Source organism: Biomphalaria glabrata, chromosome 13 (genome assembly GCF_947242115.1).
Source record: "Biomphalaria glabrata chromosome 13, xgBioGlab47.1, whole genome shotgun sequence".
Lineage (NCBI taxonomy): Eukaryota > Metazoa > Mollusca > Gastropoda > Planorbidae > Biomphalaria > Biomphalaria glabrata.
The window spans coordinates 21,672,396-21,689,836 of NC_074723.1; the positions used below are offsets into that span (position 1 = coordinate 21,672,396).

A 17,441-nucleotide genomic window follows, 5' to 3' on the forward strand; every position below is an offset into this window, starting at 1 on the left:
TTGGGGGGGCGGTCCTACTTTCATGAGGAAATCATAGTTTGTGAACAAAATTAGTTGAATTAAAATATAATTTTTATATTATGTCACTCTCCTTCTGGTATTTGCCGATTCAGTGGGCTAAGGGGGGGGGGATTGCATCTACTGCCCTCCCCACTCTAGCCCTCTGAGTTGGGGGGCGATCCTATATCTAGGGCTATATCTATATAATATAAGCTACGTATTGATCTGTGAACCCATTTGTATATTATGTCACACACATACTCTAATCTCAAATTTTATCATCAGTAAATATGAAAAAGGTTGTGCCCATCGAAAAACCAAAACATTTTCTTTTTGAATTATAGTTAAGAAATTACAAAATTAAAAGAAAAATCTGTCACTAATATAATTTATATATGCTATAAATTAAATTCTTATATCGAGTCGCCCCAGCCTTATTCTTTAAAGCCAAATGCAATCATTAGCAGAAATTATAAAAAGGAGCGAGGATTAATCGTTTTCACTCTACCGCCCCTCCCCTTTTCAGATGAAAACAGGATGTTTTAGAACAGAATAGTCAAATAAGTCGACAGAGTTTATGTAATTTCACATGAATTTATCATAATTTTTTAAAGAAAGACTTTGCTTTGGAAAATTTAGAATTCATACGAAATTTTTTGATATAAGAGACAATTGAGATGAGTTCTGAACCCAAATATTCTTTCTTAGTCGCCTTTTTCCAACCTCTACTCAATCTGCTAAATCTTGGTAAATAAATTTCGGACTATAGCTCATAATTCATGCTTCAATCCTAAAAATGCAAACAAATTTAGTGTAGAATCTAATTGGTCCACTTTATTTCTCCTCCCACTTCAGAAATTTTTTGTTAGAGCTTAGTTCTGTAACAAAACAAAGTTACAAACATGCCTATTGAACAAAATGTATCACTTGAGATGAAAGTGAGAATTGCAGAGGTTTTAATAGGAGAATTATTCGTTGAGCTTAATCTCTCTCTTAGCATGATAAAAGAAATCAAACTGATGTTCCCTGACTTGCAGAACATATCTTCTGTGGTAGCTACTGTTATATTCACTAGCGACTAGCTAGGTTCCATTACTTATGAAGGCCTGAATTCAAACAAAGAATTATGCTGACAAAAATTATTATATTCCTTGCACCTTCCTTCAACACATTTGTTTGTTTTATAAAACCACTTCAAGCATCAGAAACCAAATTGAATAGGCATAGCTCTATCTTACAAATATTCAGCAGACTCAATAGGCCAGCTTTTTTTTTATTAGAAACAAGTTCAATCACTAATTAGAATTATCTGCCTGAAACAAAATGTTTATTTATTAGTGACTGTAGAGGATGCCAAAGCTTTCATTGCTAACTCTGCAAAGAATTGTCTAAAATAAGAAATTATGAATTCTTTCAAAATGTTTCAAATATTTCCAGTGTCTGGATAGTTTACCTTGTAAAGAAATTTTCCTATAATTTATAATTTATTTATTGTTTATAATAAACAAAACTACTTTTATAGAATTAGATGTCACTGATCCAGCTAAGCAAACCATTACATCTGGTTTAAGTCTATTTTCATTTATAGCAAAAATCTCCATTCTTTTGAATGAATTTTCTGTTGCCGCTGTTATGTAATGTGGATTGCACTAGAGGCATTATAATCGTAAAATCATTGCAAAATGATAAGAACGGCCTCATTCTAACATTAACATATTCTAGAAAAGTCTATGACAAAGACAAAACGTGTAAATATTTTGACAAATGTCATAACTTTATGCTGTGTTAACTTTAGGATTGCTGCATTTCATGTATATTACGTGCTTGAATGATTTTTTAGTCTTTCCTGAGTATATTTCTTTATATTTAGGAAAATACACATTCGCCCCTCAAAATACACATTTCCATGTCTGGGAATACATACTTCCAATTTGGCATGTAGGCATCTCTGCTTCTTTTGTAATTCTATTGTAATTCTATATTGATTAATATCATATTCAATGTTGAATATATACGAAATCTGAGAATGCCCGGTAATTTTAGACATCTTTGCTATTACCTGCTTTGCTAAGGTATTCTATAGAATGACTAATACTTGTTCAGGCAATGCTTGAAATGTTGATTGATAGTATTTTATAAACAACATACATTTCTCTGACTAATCTATTCTCAATATTCTGAACAGTTTGGCTTATTCTTAAAAAGTGTAGAGTTCATTCTGAGTGTGTATGTGTCCCTACCACATTTTCATTATGCTGGGTACATTGTTTTGTATGCAATGGAATGATGTTGCCAATGTTAGGGGATGCATGGCTAAGTGGTTAAGCGCTTGGCTTCCACACTTGAGTTACTGAGTTTGAATCTTGGTGAAGACTGTTATTGAGCTGGTTTTTTATGGCACCACTGAGTCCATCCAACTCTAATGGGTACCTGACTTTAGTTGGGGAAAAGTAAAGGCGAATGGTTGTTGTGCTAGCCACATGACACTCTGCTCAGTAACTATAAATAACAGATGACCTTAACATATCTGCCCTGTAGACCGCATGGTCTGAAAGGGGAACTTTACTTTTTACCAAGGTTACAAAGAAGGAACCATGGGACTAGATCTTAACCTATAAACTGTTGAAACATGATGTGATGATAGTGGAAAACAGGAGCAAGCTCATTTATCCTGCCAAAGAATGCTTCAGTGTCTTTCAGTTTGAAATTGCTGCACAATTCACATTCTTATTGTGAACAATATGACTATTAACTGCTGAAATGTTTTGAAGTCATACTAGTGGAAAACCAAATGCAATTCATCATGTTAAATAAGGCATCGTTGTTTTGTAGTTTTATATCTGACATATTTAACATATTAAACAACACTCATTATGCCATTGAGGACAAGATAGTATGCTGAGAGCGCTTGCACCCAAACATAAAAACTAGTCCTAGAACTATTGAATTTTCTTGTGGATGCAATGCCAGGTGAAACAAAGAGCCATATAAAAACAGAAAATGTAAATAATATTTTCTGATTTTAATTCTTGCTGTTATTTGGATTCAATCTACTCTTGAGTCCAATCTTGATCTTACTATCTCAAGGCGTGCCCCATCTTAGTTTGTGGTTCTCAAACCCCTTCACACATCAAAAATAGTCTGAAGCTAGATTTACATTTATTACTTATTTGAGGGCTAACAAAGTTCATTTTATGAAAACAGTGGTCAACAGTCTGAAGTATTGCTGGCTTTTTAAAAATATTCTATAAGGAAAGCTGCATCACTTGCAAAGCCAGGGCAGGAAAAAAACAAGAAGAAGATAATGAAAATATGCTTAACAATTAGAGGCAAAAATATAAACAAAACTGTCTGCTGGAGTGAGTGAAAGGGGTTTGTCCTATATATGATAAACAAGGCATTTTATTCTTGTATTAAGACAATATCATAACATTTAGTCTATCCCAAGATATTTTGTAAGTTGCACAGACCAAAGCAGAGCAGGAAAAAGTTGACCTCTAAAGTTTATGGTCATTATTTTGTATTACACTTAGTAGGCTTAGTAGAAATAACAAATGAACTGTTTTTGCTGTTTCTCTGCTTCTGACTAAAAGGGTATAGTTGTGGCTCTTACTGGAGCAGTACTTGTGCTGAGTAGTGAATGTTTCCTAGTTGTTTTTTATTTCACAACATCATTGGTATAACCTACATATATTTTTGGAATAGGATAGCATATGTACTAAGAGCACAAAGGGGTGGGCTCTTATTTATATTACTTATCCTATATTCAAAACTGATTTGTCTTTGATAGTTTATGCGATGGCAGTCCTCGTCTCACCAGATACACTTTTATTTCAATTTCTTGTAGTGAGCAGTTACAATTATTATTCAATAATTCTTAAATGAAATTCTTTGTATTCCCTCTCCCCATTACCAATATTAAATGTTGCTGTTGTAAATCAATGGTGCCATCGTCACTGTTAAAGAATCTTAAAAAAATTCCTTTTGTATAGTGTAGATTTCATGATCATTGCACTATGGTTCAATCTCTTTTCTTTTGTGGGCCTGAAAAGGTGGGGAGAAATTTAGGAGAAGGTGCCATTGGGAACTTAGCAAACACAACTTTGCTTGAACTTGAGTTGGATTTGAACTCTAGCCCTCTTAATTTGTTGCCAAGCAATGTATACAACTCAGCCACACATCCAATTTGAACTATTGGTGTTGTTACCCATTCCTAACCTCCTCAGCAATATTCTTTGATCTATTGCCATTCCCAATGTTCTTTCTGATTCACTTCATCATCATCTTTGTCTCATTTTGAATTCATCATTCCATACGCTCAACTTTGCCGTTCCCACTGCTCATCATTTTGAACTATTTCTTCCCACTGTCTCTGAACTTGACCTCATTTGCTCATTTCCACTGTCACTTTTCATGACTTCACAGACTTGTGAATACTAAACTTACAAGGATTTCCAAAATTGAAATTATGAAAGTATTATAGGGTTCCTAGGTTAGCTACGAAGAAGTTCATATTGGTTTGGAATTGTAACCCTGACATTTTCTATTTGTACTCTTTCAATAAATTCACCTTCATTTTGTTACATTGTTGCAGTTGAGGAAACTATTGCATGGTTTATATTACACTTTGTGCTCAAGCCAAAGTTTGAGTTATTCTTTTAGCTTCAGTGTTTCATTAATTTCTTTTGAACCTGCACTCAGATACAGGAAAAATCTACCAACTCTGCCCATCTAATATGATGTACATTTATATGGTTGATCTTTCTTTTTACTTGTTTTTTTTTTTAGAAAAATCTCAGCACACACTTCCCCCACACCAATGTGTGGGGGAGTATTTGAGACTACTACAACTTTGCCATGTTGTTTCTTATGTTATAGTGAATATCATAACTTCAAAGTATTATTTTAATTCTTATTCATCCTCTTCCAACTCCTTAAAATATAATCTCTCAAATTAGTCTCATATTTGTTTCCTGTTTCATTTTGTTTGAAATATCTTCATCAGCTCCATATCTTATCAGCTCCATATGTCATCAGCTCCATATCTTATCAGCTCCATATGTCATCAGCTCCATATCTTATCAGCTCCATATCTTATCAGCTCCATTTGTCATCAGCTCCATATGTCATCAGCTCCATATCTTATCAGCTCCATATCTTATCAGCTCCATGTGTCATCAGCTCCATATGTCATCAGCTCCATATGTCATCAGCTCCATATGTCATCAGCTCCATATCTTATCAGCTCCATATGTCATCAGCTCCATATGTCATCAGCTCCATATCTTATCAGCTCCATATCTTATCAGCTCCATATGTCATCAGCTCCATATGTCATCAGCTCCATATCTTATCAGCTCCATTTCTCATCAGCTCCATATCTTATCAGCTCCATTTCTCATCAGCTCCATATCTCATCAGCTCCTTATCTTATCAGCTCCATATGTTTCATATGAAATAAATAATTCTGATCAAGAAATAGCATTGGTGTCCTATAAAAATGCTGCCTGTAGAGAAAATGACACCAAAACAATTAATTGATTATTAATTTCAAGTAAATATCTAATGTTTCATTTGCCATTTTATAAAAAAATGTTTAAAATAATGTTAGTTCAAGTAAGTGCATTCATTAAAAGTTTTAGTAACTAATTCTAAGGGTAAGGGCCTAATTAGGCTTGATATTTTTTTTTTCATAAATGGAGACAGCACTGTAATACTTAGATTTAATATCTTTCCTTATACATTACTGATACAGTTTTTAGGAATGGCCATTTTTTATTCTCATTTAATTTTAAAAGAAAATTTCTGGTTGACTTGCTACTATTGATTGCACTCTTTGCTCCTGTGAAGTATTTGCAATATCATAAAGTATTTCAGGTTTTACTAGAGCTGTACTTTATTTAACCTTTTGACTTGTTTAAAATCTAACACAAAGAAAGTTTGTTGTTTTTTTTTTTCCTTTTAAAAATGAAGAGAATGCTAGCTCACAGGAAGCTCATGAAGTGTATGTAGGTTACTTTATAGGCAGTTCACTTTTCAACATTTTTTATCATGACGTAGTTGTAAGTCCAGGACATATCACATAAATTGTGAAGAGAAATAAAAACAACAACCTAGGTTGGGCAGTTGTTATATTTTAGGCATGGCAGTCTTTCTATTGTGTGCTGTAGCTTCTATGATGTAGGCAGGGCAGACTTTGTACCAAAAGTACAGCTGTCTTTATATCATGGGCTTGTCTATTCTTCTCTATAGGAACTAACTGGTATTTTTGGCTCAAGTTAATCGCCTGTAACATTTGTCATGGGTTTGTAGTAGAACTCAAGACCTTTGTCTGGCATTTTGTTTCTTGTAAAATGTTTTAATATCAGCTTAGAGTGGCGCTAAGATTGTGTTTAATGAAAATAAATACGTGTGGTAATTGTGAAATAAAAAGAAATTTTAACTACAACCAATTGTGAAAATCCCAAACACATCTTATTATTTAGATGACAAAGTTTTCAATTTATTTATACTGTTATTGTGTAGGTATTTTTTTTCTCCAAATCTTTTAAAAATTTCTTTGTCACGCTTGACAGAGCACTAGCAAATAAACAGCAGCCATTGGTACACCCAAGCCTTCTTTCATTGTACTTGTACACTTATTTCCCCCAAAACATTGTCAGAGAATTGAATCAAGTTGTAGTTTTGTTACTCCCCCCTTGTTATCCTTTTGCTGCCTGCTGCAATTAAGTGCAATAAAAACTGCAATTTGTTGTAATGAAAATGTTCTTTAAGCTACATAGGAATCAGAGCCCCCCTCTAAAAGGAGGGGATTATGAATCAAAGAATAAAGTATGAGTTGGGTAGTGGTAAAGACGGGTAGTGATGAGGCTATTCTACACCAGCCCTAGATGTCAGTGGTTCTGAATTCTTCATGCTTTACTTCAAGTTCCTTGTTTAACTTCTGGTGGCAGTTTGCAATCAAAACTATTTGTTGCAATTTTATCATGAAGAATTTGATGCCTAATAGAAACATTAGTTAAAAAAAAAAAAAAAGGCCATGTCCTTAAGGCCAATAAAATGCTAACAAAACATATACTTAGGACCAATACAAATATTATTTTTAGACTTCAAGAAAATATGAAAAGCCTTTAAAAAAAAACAAAAAAAAACAGTGAATACTTTACACTTGACAACAGTTATACCTGAGGAAAATCTCTAGACTACAAGTCACTCAAGGACAGATGACACTAAGATGTAAAGTAGTTATTACACACAAAACAGTGTGACACAATAAAAAAAAAGAAAGAAAATAATAGCTTAATAAAATACTCAGAAAGTGGATGTTTTGTGTAGTAGAACTAATTTAGATAAGAACTCATTCATCTCAAGTGTTACAAGTTTCTTGAATCAGCCAGGAATACTATTGACTTAAAGGTGCTTAAATTTCTAATTAATGTAAACCAATTTGTATGGGATATGTGTAGGATGGAGTAATAGTTTTAAATGAATATCTTTAATTTGCAAGCTTCAGATTAAACAGCTTGCAGATGATCTAGTGGAGTTTCCAATGAGCAGAAAATAATCTCTTTCGAAAGATCTTTTGTTTATTATTTTTATTGCTGTCACACAGGGCGCGGTGGCTGAGTGATTAAGCGCTCGGCTTCTGAACCTGGGTACTGGGTTCAAATCTTGGTGAAGACTGGGATTTTGAATTTCTGGATTTTTAGGGCGCCCCTGAGTCCACCCAACTCTAATGGGTACCTGACTTAGCTGGGGAAAGTAAAGGCGGTTGGTCATTTTGTTGGCCACATAGCACCCTGCTTGATAACCATTGGCCAAGAAACAGATGACCTTAACATCATAGATCACAAGGTCTGAAGGGGAAACTTTATTTTTTACTTTACACAGCTGGTGTGTATAAACAAGTGCTTCTAGGGTGTAGAATGTTGAGAGTTGAGTGTTAGATAATGGTCATAGTTTAAAGGAACTGTTTTTATCAAACCCATTAGAGCTTGTATAAATAGTCAAGATTAAAGATTAATACTGAAAATAAACAGGAGACATGGTGGCTGTTTAGGAAATCACTGATCTGATAGGCAGACATAAAAGTGCAGGATAAGACAGGACTATTTTCTTGGAATTAAGGATTTTTCCCAGTTGTGGTGGGCACCAGATAATACAGTTAGTTGTGCATAGCCAGTGAGAGCAAGTAGCATGTATATTGTGTGCCAGTAGGCATGCTTGTTAGTTCTGTACTGTGCAAAGAAAAAAAATAATGTTCAAAATACTTCTTTAAAAAATATTCCAGACTGTAAGCTGGTCAAACTTAACACTAATAACCAGTGTGCCTGTTTGTCCAATGGCTGTCTGGTTGTGTGGTATGTGCCTCAGACTGTCACACCATGGTCTTTAGCTCAAACCCTGCCCACAGCCATCACCTGCTGTCCTGCAGGAGGTTTGGGCTAGGACTTAACAATCAACATCTCTGTAAGAATGTATGAAACTGATAAAACAAAACAAACTAATAAACTATTGGCCACAAAAAAAAATGAGGGAATCCTACTGCACCTGCAATTGCTATGTCCTGTAAACGGAGATATTTTCTGTTATGAACCATCCCTGTCCATGGCACTGCACCTTTAGAGATGCCCCCCCCCCCCCTCTCCGCTCCACCCTGTAGTTTAGATCCACTGCTCTATGTTACAGTTGTAGTGATAAGTGGTGAAGGGAAGTGGGGGATTAATTTCACAGATGGCTGCCCTAAGCTGTATTAGGTTATACAGAACCAATCCTGCCATAATCTCTCTCTCTCTCTCTCTCCTCCCACCAGCCACCTCTCCCCTTCTGTCACTAACCAGTGTGACACAATAAGCTTGTTTCCAGTCCAGTGTGAATGAAGTTTTAAAAAAAAATGAAGACAACAAAGGGTGTTGTCAGGGAGGGAGCCAACCAAAAAAAAAACAAAAAAATTCCCAGTTGAAGAAAAAAAAAAAAGATAACTGAGAAGAAACTAAAGTCAGACGAGTGGGTGATATTGTGACCTGGCTTGTACTGCAGAATATGACCTTTCACCCATTCAGTACCTAGTAGACTACACAATGGGTTAATTTTGTAAGTGAACAAAATACTTTTGTCACTGTGATCTACAACTCTGGGTGGCTGTGCATGTGTAGGAAAGAGGGACAGATAGAAAGAAGAAGAGAGGGAGACCAGTTTTCAGTGTCTTCATTAATTATACATGGTGCTCTGCACACACACACACACACAAAGAAATAATACATTTATATGTATCTCTAGTGTAGTGTGGTGTACTAGGCTTCAGGGGGAGAAATCAATAGTCCATACCTTTTTTTTTTTGTGATGACATCTGTGGCTGTCTCTCTCTCTCTCTCTCTTTCCCCTTTAGTCTCTTTCTTTTCACTATTCTGAGGACTGTTAAGTCTTGTGGGACCATATCTTGTTCATCTGGAGATTAAGATAACTATTGTAAGTTTTCACTTTGTTATAGTCTAATTTAATTCCAGTTTTAGTTTTTTTTTATATGTGCTTTAAAATTTAAAAAAAATTATACAAAGCCCATAAAATATTTTATGTAACTTGAGTGCTTTTTACAAATAACATTGTAGACAAAAAAATCTTTGGTCTGTAAGAATCTTTTGAATGATAAATGATAAAAACTGATCTGTGTGTGTCAGACATTGGAATAGTATATTATTGTTTCATTTATTATATTAGAAAAAAAAATTAACCCTCTAAAATGTTAAAATATAAAGCATTTTTTTTTATTTTGTTACTTAGATCTAATAGGTGTAACAAACAACAATTATAAAAAATAAGATTTATCTCATAAAAAGCTAATCATTATATAGTTTCCCTTGTGCATTTATGCATTCATCAATTGTGTTCCCTATAAAAAAAATGTTTCATTTAATCTGTCATCATTTATGTTTGTTATCAGGGAATGGATCAGTTAGAGATCATAAAACTGAAGGTCTTTATATGACCATCTACTCATAAAATGTATTGTGCCATTAACTCTTTCTCTCCATTACTATTTTTCCAATTTCGAAGGAATTCTTCATTTTGCTCATTACTATTTCGCTCCCCTGTTATGATTAAACTTCAATGGCTTTGTTGTTTGTTATCAGAAAATGTTTTATTTGGTATAGAAATAAAGGGAAATGCATACTCTTTTTATATAACACAAAGTCATGCTTATAAAATTAATAATTAATTTAATTTAATGAGGTCAAATCAACTATGGTATGATTGATTAGGAGAGAAAGAGTTAAGTTCCTTCATCTAAGTATTTACTGGTATTCTTAGTACTTTTATTGGTACAAATAATCCACACTAAGTTGACAGCTAGTTGTCTGTCCACTCTACTGACAGCTACTTGTTTGTCCACTCTTTTGACAACTTAGTGTTTGACCACTATGTAGACAGCTATTTGTTTGTCCAGTAAGTTGACAGCTAGTTTTTTTTTTCCACTTTTTTTGACAACTAGGTATTTGACCACTGTGTAGAAAACTATTTGTTTGTCCACTGTGTTGACAGCTAGTTTTTTGTCCATTTTCTTTTACATCTAGATGTTTGACCACTGTGGTGACAGCTAGTTGTCTGTCCACTCTACTGAAAGCTACTTGTTTGTCCACTTTTTTTGACAACTTGGTGTTTGACCACTGTGTAGAAAACTATTTGTTTGTCCACTGTGTTGACAGCTACTTGTTTGTCCAATTTTTTGTTTTACATCTAGATGTTTGACCACTGAGCTAGTTGTATGTCCACTCTATTGACAGATAGTTGTTTGTCCACTGTATTGATGGCTACTTGTTTGTCCACTTTGTTTGTCAACTAGGTGTTTGACCACTGTGTTGACAGCTAATTGTTTGACCACTGTGTTGACTAGTTGTTTCTCCTCTGTGTTGACAGCTATTTTTGTTGGTCATTGAGTTGGCAGCTTGTTATTTCTCCACTATTTTTGATAGCTAGTTGTTTGTCCACTATTTTGGGAACTAGTTATTTCTCCACTATTTTTTACAGCTAGTTGTTTGTCCACTATTTTTGACAGGTGGTTGTTTGTCCACTATTTTTTGACAGAAAGTTGTTTGTCCATTGTGTTGACAAGTAGTTGTTTTTTTTCCAAACAGATATTTACCTAACATCAGTTTGTTGTCCCTCTGTTATTTCTTTGATATATCATTGCCCTGCTGGCTGTAGCTTAGTTGTCTTTTTTTTTTTGGTTGGTGATGTCACACAGTTGTCCAGTGTTGGATTAATACATCAAGGTGGGGATAAAGTTAAAATGGACCAGTTTGATACTAGGCATCATTGTATATATAGTTTGTCTATTGTGGTTTGATGATGACCACTTTTGTCATCCCTCAGCCCTGTGCCTCCTCATGTATGTGAGCCCGGAATGTTCTACTGTACACTGGGCAGGTTATTCCAGCTGGATCTTGTGTCATTGGCCTTGCTTTTTTTTCTGACGCTTTTCTTTACCAGCACTGTTCTCTTGTCCTCTGCAATTTGTGTGCTAGTTTTCACTGTGCCATGCCATGATGCTCTATCATTGTAATTGTAGATTTGTTTAGTAAGGTACTGGAAAATCAAGGTTGTCGTATTCAAGAGGGGTCTACTCAACCTTTATTTCACTTTTAATCTTAGTTGTTTGTGTGGGGTCACCTCACAGCTTTTATCTCCTGTACTTTCTCTCCCATTCTCTTTCTAGTTATTTATTCTTTGTTTTGAAATGAGTTAAACTATTTGTTTACATTAATTTTATTGCCTCATTTGCATTTACTAATGAGCTTTTAATAATGTCAGATATAAAAAAAATATATATATGATTAGAAGAAATCTTTAGAACAGCAGATTGTATGTTACAGTTTGTCCTGCACCTTCAAACGCTGACGCATGAAGTATTTTGTTATCATTGATTGATTTGACATGTTTCAGATGACATCAGCTGACATGGCAATGTGGTAGTTTTTTTTTTTTTTTTGGTTCCTTTTTTTTTTCTCTCCCTTCATTGGTTATTGATTTGTTTCCCCACTGTGGAAATATTGACCGCTATCGGATGACCCTGGGCACAAGGCATTAAGTACTTGTCTTTTATATAGGGGCACACAACAGGGAGTTATCAGGTGTCATACCTGGTCTTGAAGAGTGTCACTCTAGAACAGTACTTGATACTTGGGTGTGAATGAAGACAAAACTGGAGATCAAATCTCATTCTTGTATTGGGGACTCAGTTTAGTTGTTATATACCTTCATCTCATATTACATTAGATACATTGGAACTACCCAGATGGCACACCTCTTTGCTCAGTAGTTTTAATTCTATGAGTCTTTTAGTTTTGAAAGAATAACTATAATATCATTTTTTGTATTTACTAGTCCAATAAATACTAATACTTGTAACTATTGTATTATTCCAAACTCCAGGCTCTGACCTATTTCAAGACATTTGATGACATATTCATTTTTCCTGAATATTTTTTTTTTACCCCTACTTAATTTGTCTTATTTTTGGGTGAAGCTAATTTTTTACCACTTTACTTCTGAGCTGTGCTAACTCAAGATCAGTGCCATTCTTGTTTTGAATCTCCATTAATAAAGTGCAACAAAAAAAGCATTAATAAACAAGAGAACCTGATAAATGTCTATACCTGTAAATACGAAGTTTTGTTTGAAGATTTCTTGTGAAATTCAAAAAGAAAAACTAAAGAAGCATGGTGGATTTCAGCATGGTGTTGCTAAACAGACATTCTAATGTAAAGGATCAAAGTTGAACCTTTTTGGGCAGATCCACCCAATTAAAATTGTTTAAAAAATCATAAAAAATTAGTGTAGATTATCATTGAATCTTACTTAATGATGATTTTTCAAACTCTGTAAATTGCTTCTACATAAATGTATTGTTTTATGAAATACTTTAGTGGAAAACTTTTTTATTATGAAATAAATTTCACTTGTTTATTTTAAAACTTTTTAACAAATTGAAAGTCCATTGAGTATTTTAAAATATATTTCTTTCCACTACATGATTTGTAAGTGTGCATATTTTGAAAATAAAATACTGTACAACCTAAATTCCCCCCAGTTAAATTAGTGCATTCATTTTATTTCATGCATTTCCACTACTGTCACTCACTAATACATTAATATTTTTTTTTTTCAAAAGGCCTAATTGCTTTAATTAATTAATACTGACCACCTTGACTGATTCACATTTAATCATTGTTGCTTATGTAAGGAGAAAGGTTTTGTGGGTAACATTCATTGAGTATAAAGAAAAGGAGAAGCAAAGTTAGTGAACAAACACTGTGACTTTGTAGATCCAGTTTTGGCCAGCCTGTATTTTGAAAGTTACTTAATTGAGTCCTTTCCTCTTTTTTTTTGTGTGCATACATCAGCATGGCAAGAAAAAGTGTAACACTGAGATTCTTTCTCAAACAGATCTTCTAGCATCGTTACAATCCTCAGAGACCACTTGCACTGGCTTGGTCATATCCTCCGTATCCCAAAAGTCATTCTTTTGCAACTGGCTCAAGAAAACTGGTTGTCCCCATCTCTGATATGTGGATGTAATCAAACAGGACCTCAATATTATGGTAGAGTGAAATAAACATTGTTATAAAAGCTACGTGCTTATTAAATAATTGTCAAATGATATCTTGCGCCAAAACGTCCCGTTGCCAAAACGGCTTGCGCCAAAATGGCGGGGCCAAAACGTCACGTACCGAAGCAGTGAACATTGATGCTGAATACTGGGAAGACATAGCCGTGAACAAGATAGCAAAAAAGCATTGGCCTCAGCTCTGGAAGAAAAGCGTGTCAAACCAAAAATGGCTGGCTCCTATACCACCAAAACAAATGCCACCTTAACCTGCGATACATGTGGATAGGAATGTCTCTTGAGAATAGGGCTCCTGTGTCGCATGAAAAAGTGTTCTACCAAATGATTTATAGTCATACTATAGCTGAAGGAGGCCAACTAATCAACATAAAATGTGTTGCTGCTTGTATATAATATATATACATATGTATGTAAATTAGTTTGCTGAAACACTTTTTTTTTGCTTCTTAAAAAAAAAGGAAGCATCATGTTGGGCTATTAAACATTTGTATTTTGCCTTTATTAAAAGGTGTTGGGAAGAATTAACGAAGTAAGACAATTTGAACCAATTGACTGCTGATAGTATCAAACTAGAAAAGTACTTAGTTGTTCCAGGTATATATATACATATGTATTGTATTTCTCATCATGTTTATGAACGTGTTTTTTTTTAAATTTTATTTTGTATTTTAGGTGCAGATATTAGTGTACCATTAAAGAACAGCTTTATACACACTGGTCATGGCGACATTGCAGGCAGCACCTGGGGAGATCCTGGGCAGATTGATGAGTGAGTTTCTTGTGGTGTGCTGCTTTTAGTGCTTGACAGCTAATGTAACAGTTAAATTCTCTCATTCTTCAGTCTTGGGGCATACTTTATTGTAAACATTATGTGACTTTTTATTTGATGGAAATTGAGATACATCATATTGTTCATTCTTCTCTCTATCTTGATTCTATTGTTTTTCTGTATTATGCTTTTTACACACTCACACTTAAAGGTTGGTTTTCTAGCTGGCTTCCATTAAATTGGCAACTTTGTAACAGTGCATCCATTGATACCATATTGGGACTACATAAGTAGGGTGAGGGCAAAGTTTTTCAATAAATTTTGTTCCTAAAGAAGAAAAGTATAGAAATAATAAAAATAAAGCAAAAAGATTAATAAGGGAGAAGGTTTTTTTTATTGAAAGGTATCTTTTTTTAAATGTTAAAAATAAATACAGGGTGGCCAAGTTAAAAGAGGCCCAGATTGCCCAATCTATCTGCTTGCGATTTTTATTTGTGGGGTAACTTAAATGGTACAGTGTATTGTAGCAACCTGCCTGTGATTAAAAAGTTAAAAACGAACATTCACAATACTATTGTGGAAATGACAACAAATGAACTGACAAAAGTTTTCCAGACCACATTGAGATGTGCTACTTTGTGTATCAAAGTTCAAGCTGTGTACTTTCAACATCTTCTATAAAATACTTAGTATGTTGTTATTGATAATATTCTGTTTTTACTGTTTGTATATAAAAATTTTAATATTTTTAAATTAACCTTTCTGTAAGTATCTGTACTCCTGTAATAATACAATGCCACTTTTATCTAGGCCACCCTGAAACATTATATTAATTAATGTAATAATAAATTTACAAATACCTTAAATGTTGATTTAATAACATTTATGTGTAGTGAATAATGAAGAAGAAAAAAAAACAACTAAAAATTTAAGTTTATCTAGTTTCCACTATATAAGCAAAGTTATATTTTATAAAGAAAAAGTTATATTTAATTTATTTTTCTTTAAAACCTATCAGCCAAGTGTGAAAAACTTTGTACACATAAAATCTATATATCGCAATCTAGCTGCATCAGAGTGCTATGTACCCCAAAATTTAAATCTTTAGAATATGCCCTGTGCTGTTATATTGAATACAATTTTTGTGTGTATTTGATGTCTTTAAACATGATGATCCAAAGTACTTTTCATTTTTACTTGCAGAGTCTACCTTAGAAATCCAATGGACCCTCCGGATCTCTTTGAAGAAGATAAAGGCCTAGCTAATCAGCTGCGATCAAAAAGTAATCTCCCTTTTCAAATAAAAATAAATAAAATGTAGCTTTTCTTGAAAAATAATCTTACAGTGTTTCATTATAAAGAAAATTAACTCCAGTCTACAAAGTTTTACTACAATGCCCCAGGGCATACTTGACCTGATTCTTACATTTGACTGTGTATTCCCCATTTAGCCTCCTGCTTGGTAGAGTCTGAAACTCTAAACCATGTCTTTGTATGGCTGTCACGGAGGAGACAAGATAGACCATTAATTTAATCTCTATAGGAACAGATGTGCAGTATTTTGTTATTAAAGGCTAGTCAAAACATTCCAGTTGTCTGATTAGTTCCCCTTTGAGACTTCAAAAGCCCTTGTGCAAGGGAATGTACTGCTCTCATGTTGTACACCATCAAGCACTCATACAGAAGTCATTTTGGATAAGTAGTCACCTACCAGTTCTCTTCCATTGGGTCTAAGAAATGTCAGTTACACATCATAATCAAACAGTAGCTATTTATGTATGTAGTACAAGATTCCTTCATTTCTAGCATGAGATGTTTTAGTGTCATGTTAAACCTTGATTTAGAACTTCACAATTTGATTAATATAATCTTATGCATAGGAACACAACTTGAGAATTTTCAAGGTATTTAAACTATTGAGAAGTATCATTTGGAATCACCTTCTAGAGTTGAGTCACTTCACTCCTAAATCTGACATTCCTTGGTTGAAATGTTGTACTCTGTGTAAAACACCACAGTTAATTTGTACAAACTGGTGTATGGTAGGCCAGTATTTCTTTCTTTTCATTAAATGGGAGAATTGCCATTTCAGAAATTTGATAAATCAATATTTATGGTTCTGTCTTTTCTATGGAGCTAGAAGAGATATTTTTCTATGACTAGTAAGTTGACATTTCTTGTGAACATGAAGGACTGGATGAATACATGGATATTTGTAGAACAAAATGATCATCATTGAAGCAGCATTTGCAGATTATAAAGCTTTAAAATTTCTTTTCAACATTTGATGTAATAAGTTACTGGAGTATTATTGGCTTATAAATACATCAGAAGTCTAAACTTTCATTAGTAATAATAATCATATTGATTATCCATGACGAAATTTCTTGGTAGATTTGTTCTTGTTACAGTTATTAAGTGAACATTGTCTGTGATATCAATGTGGTCTTTTCTATATGCCTGCATCCTGTCTGCATCCTAGATTAACCTGTAGAATGCAGTGGTGTTAAATATTGTTGAGAGCCATATGCAATACATATTGATAGTGACCTTGGTTTAAACACATTTTTTCTTTCATTTCTGTCAGTCCAATCCAGTAGTTTCCAGTTCAATTACAGTAAGTTGAAAGGTGATCCTGAGCAGAAACGTCCCACCTCTGATCCTATTCGCCAGCGCACACAGTCTCAGCGTCAACGGGGCACTAGTCAGAAAAAACAACAGACGAAGAGAGCATCCACCTATACCGTTAGGAGTGACACTCCATCAGTTGCTTCTAACATCAGGTAAAAGGCTCATTTCTCCTGTATGGTCTGTTGAGTTAGGCTTGCTAACCATGCTCCGTTTTTTTTATTATTTCACATATGTTTTGATAATATTAGGTGGATTGTGGGCTTTTTGGCTGCTGAGAAGAGAATGGGGATTTTATAGATTTGACTTGAGATTTGTTTGCTGAGTGCTTTAAAGCATCAGGAAACCTTTTCCAGTTATCCCCCTTCTCCTCATACACAAAAAGAGATTGTATGAGAGTGTATATGGAAGCATGTTGTC

The 17,441-nt window shown here is 34.1% G+C and overlaps 1 protein-coding gene across 3 annotated transcripts in view; it reads left to right on the forward strand.

Moving 5' to 3' along the window:
* LOC106057399 (activated CDC42 kinase 1-like) overlaps positions 1-17,441 on the forward strand; it is a 43,781-nt gene that overhangs the window by 15,434 nt on the left and 10,906 nt on the right. For all 3 annotated transcript variants that reach the window (XM_013214566.2, XM_056007719.1, XM_013214567.2), the window contains 3 exons: positions 14,297-14,393; positions 15,597-15,676; positions 16,981-17,176. In XM_013214566.2, the coding sequence (XP_013070020.2) occupies positions 14,297-14,393; positions 15,597-15,676; positions 16,981-17,176 (373 nt within the window). The remainder of the gene's footprint in view (positions 1-14,296; positions 14,394-15,596; positions 15,677-16,980; positions 17,177-17,441) is intronic.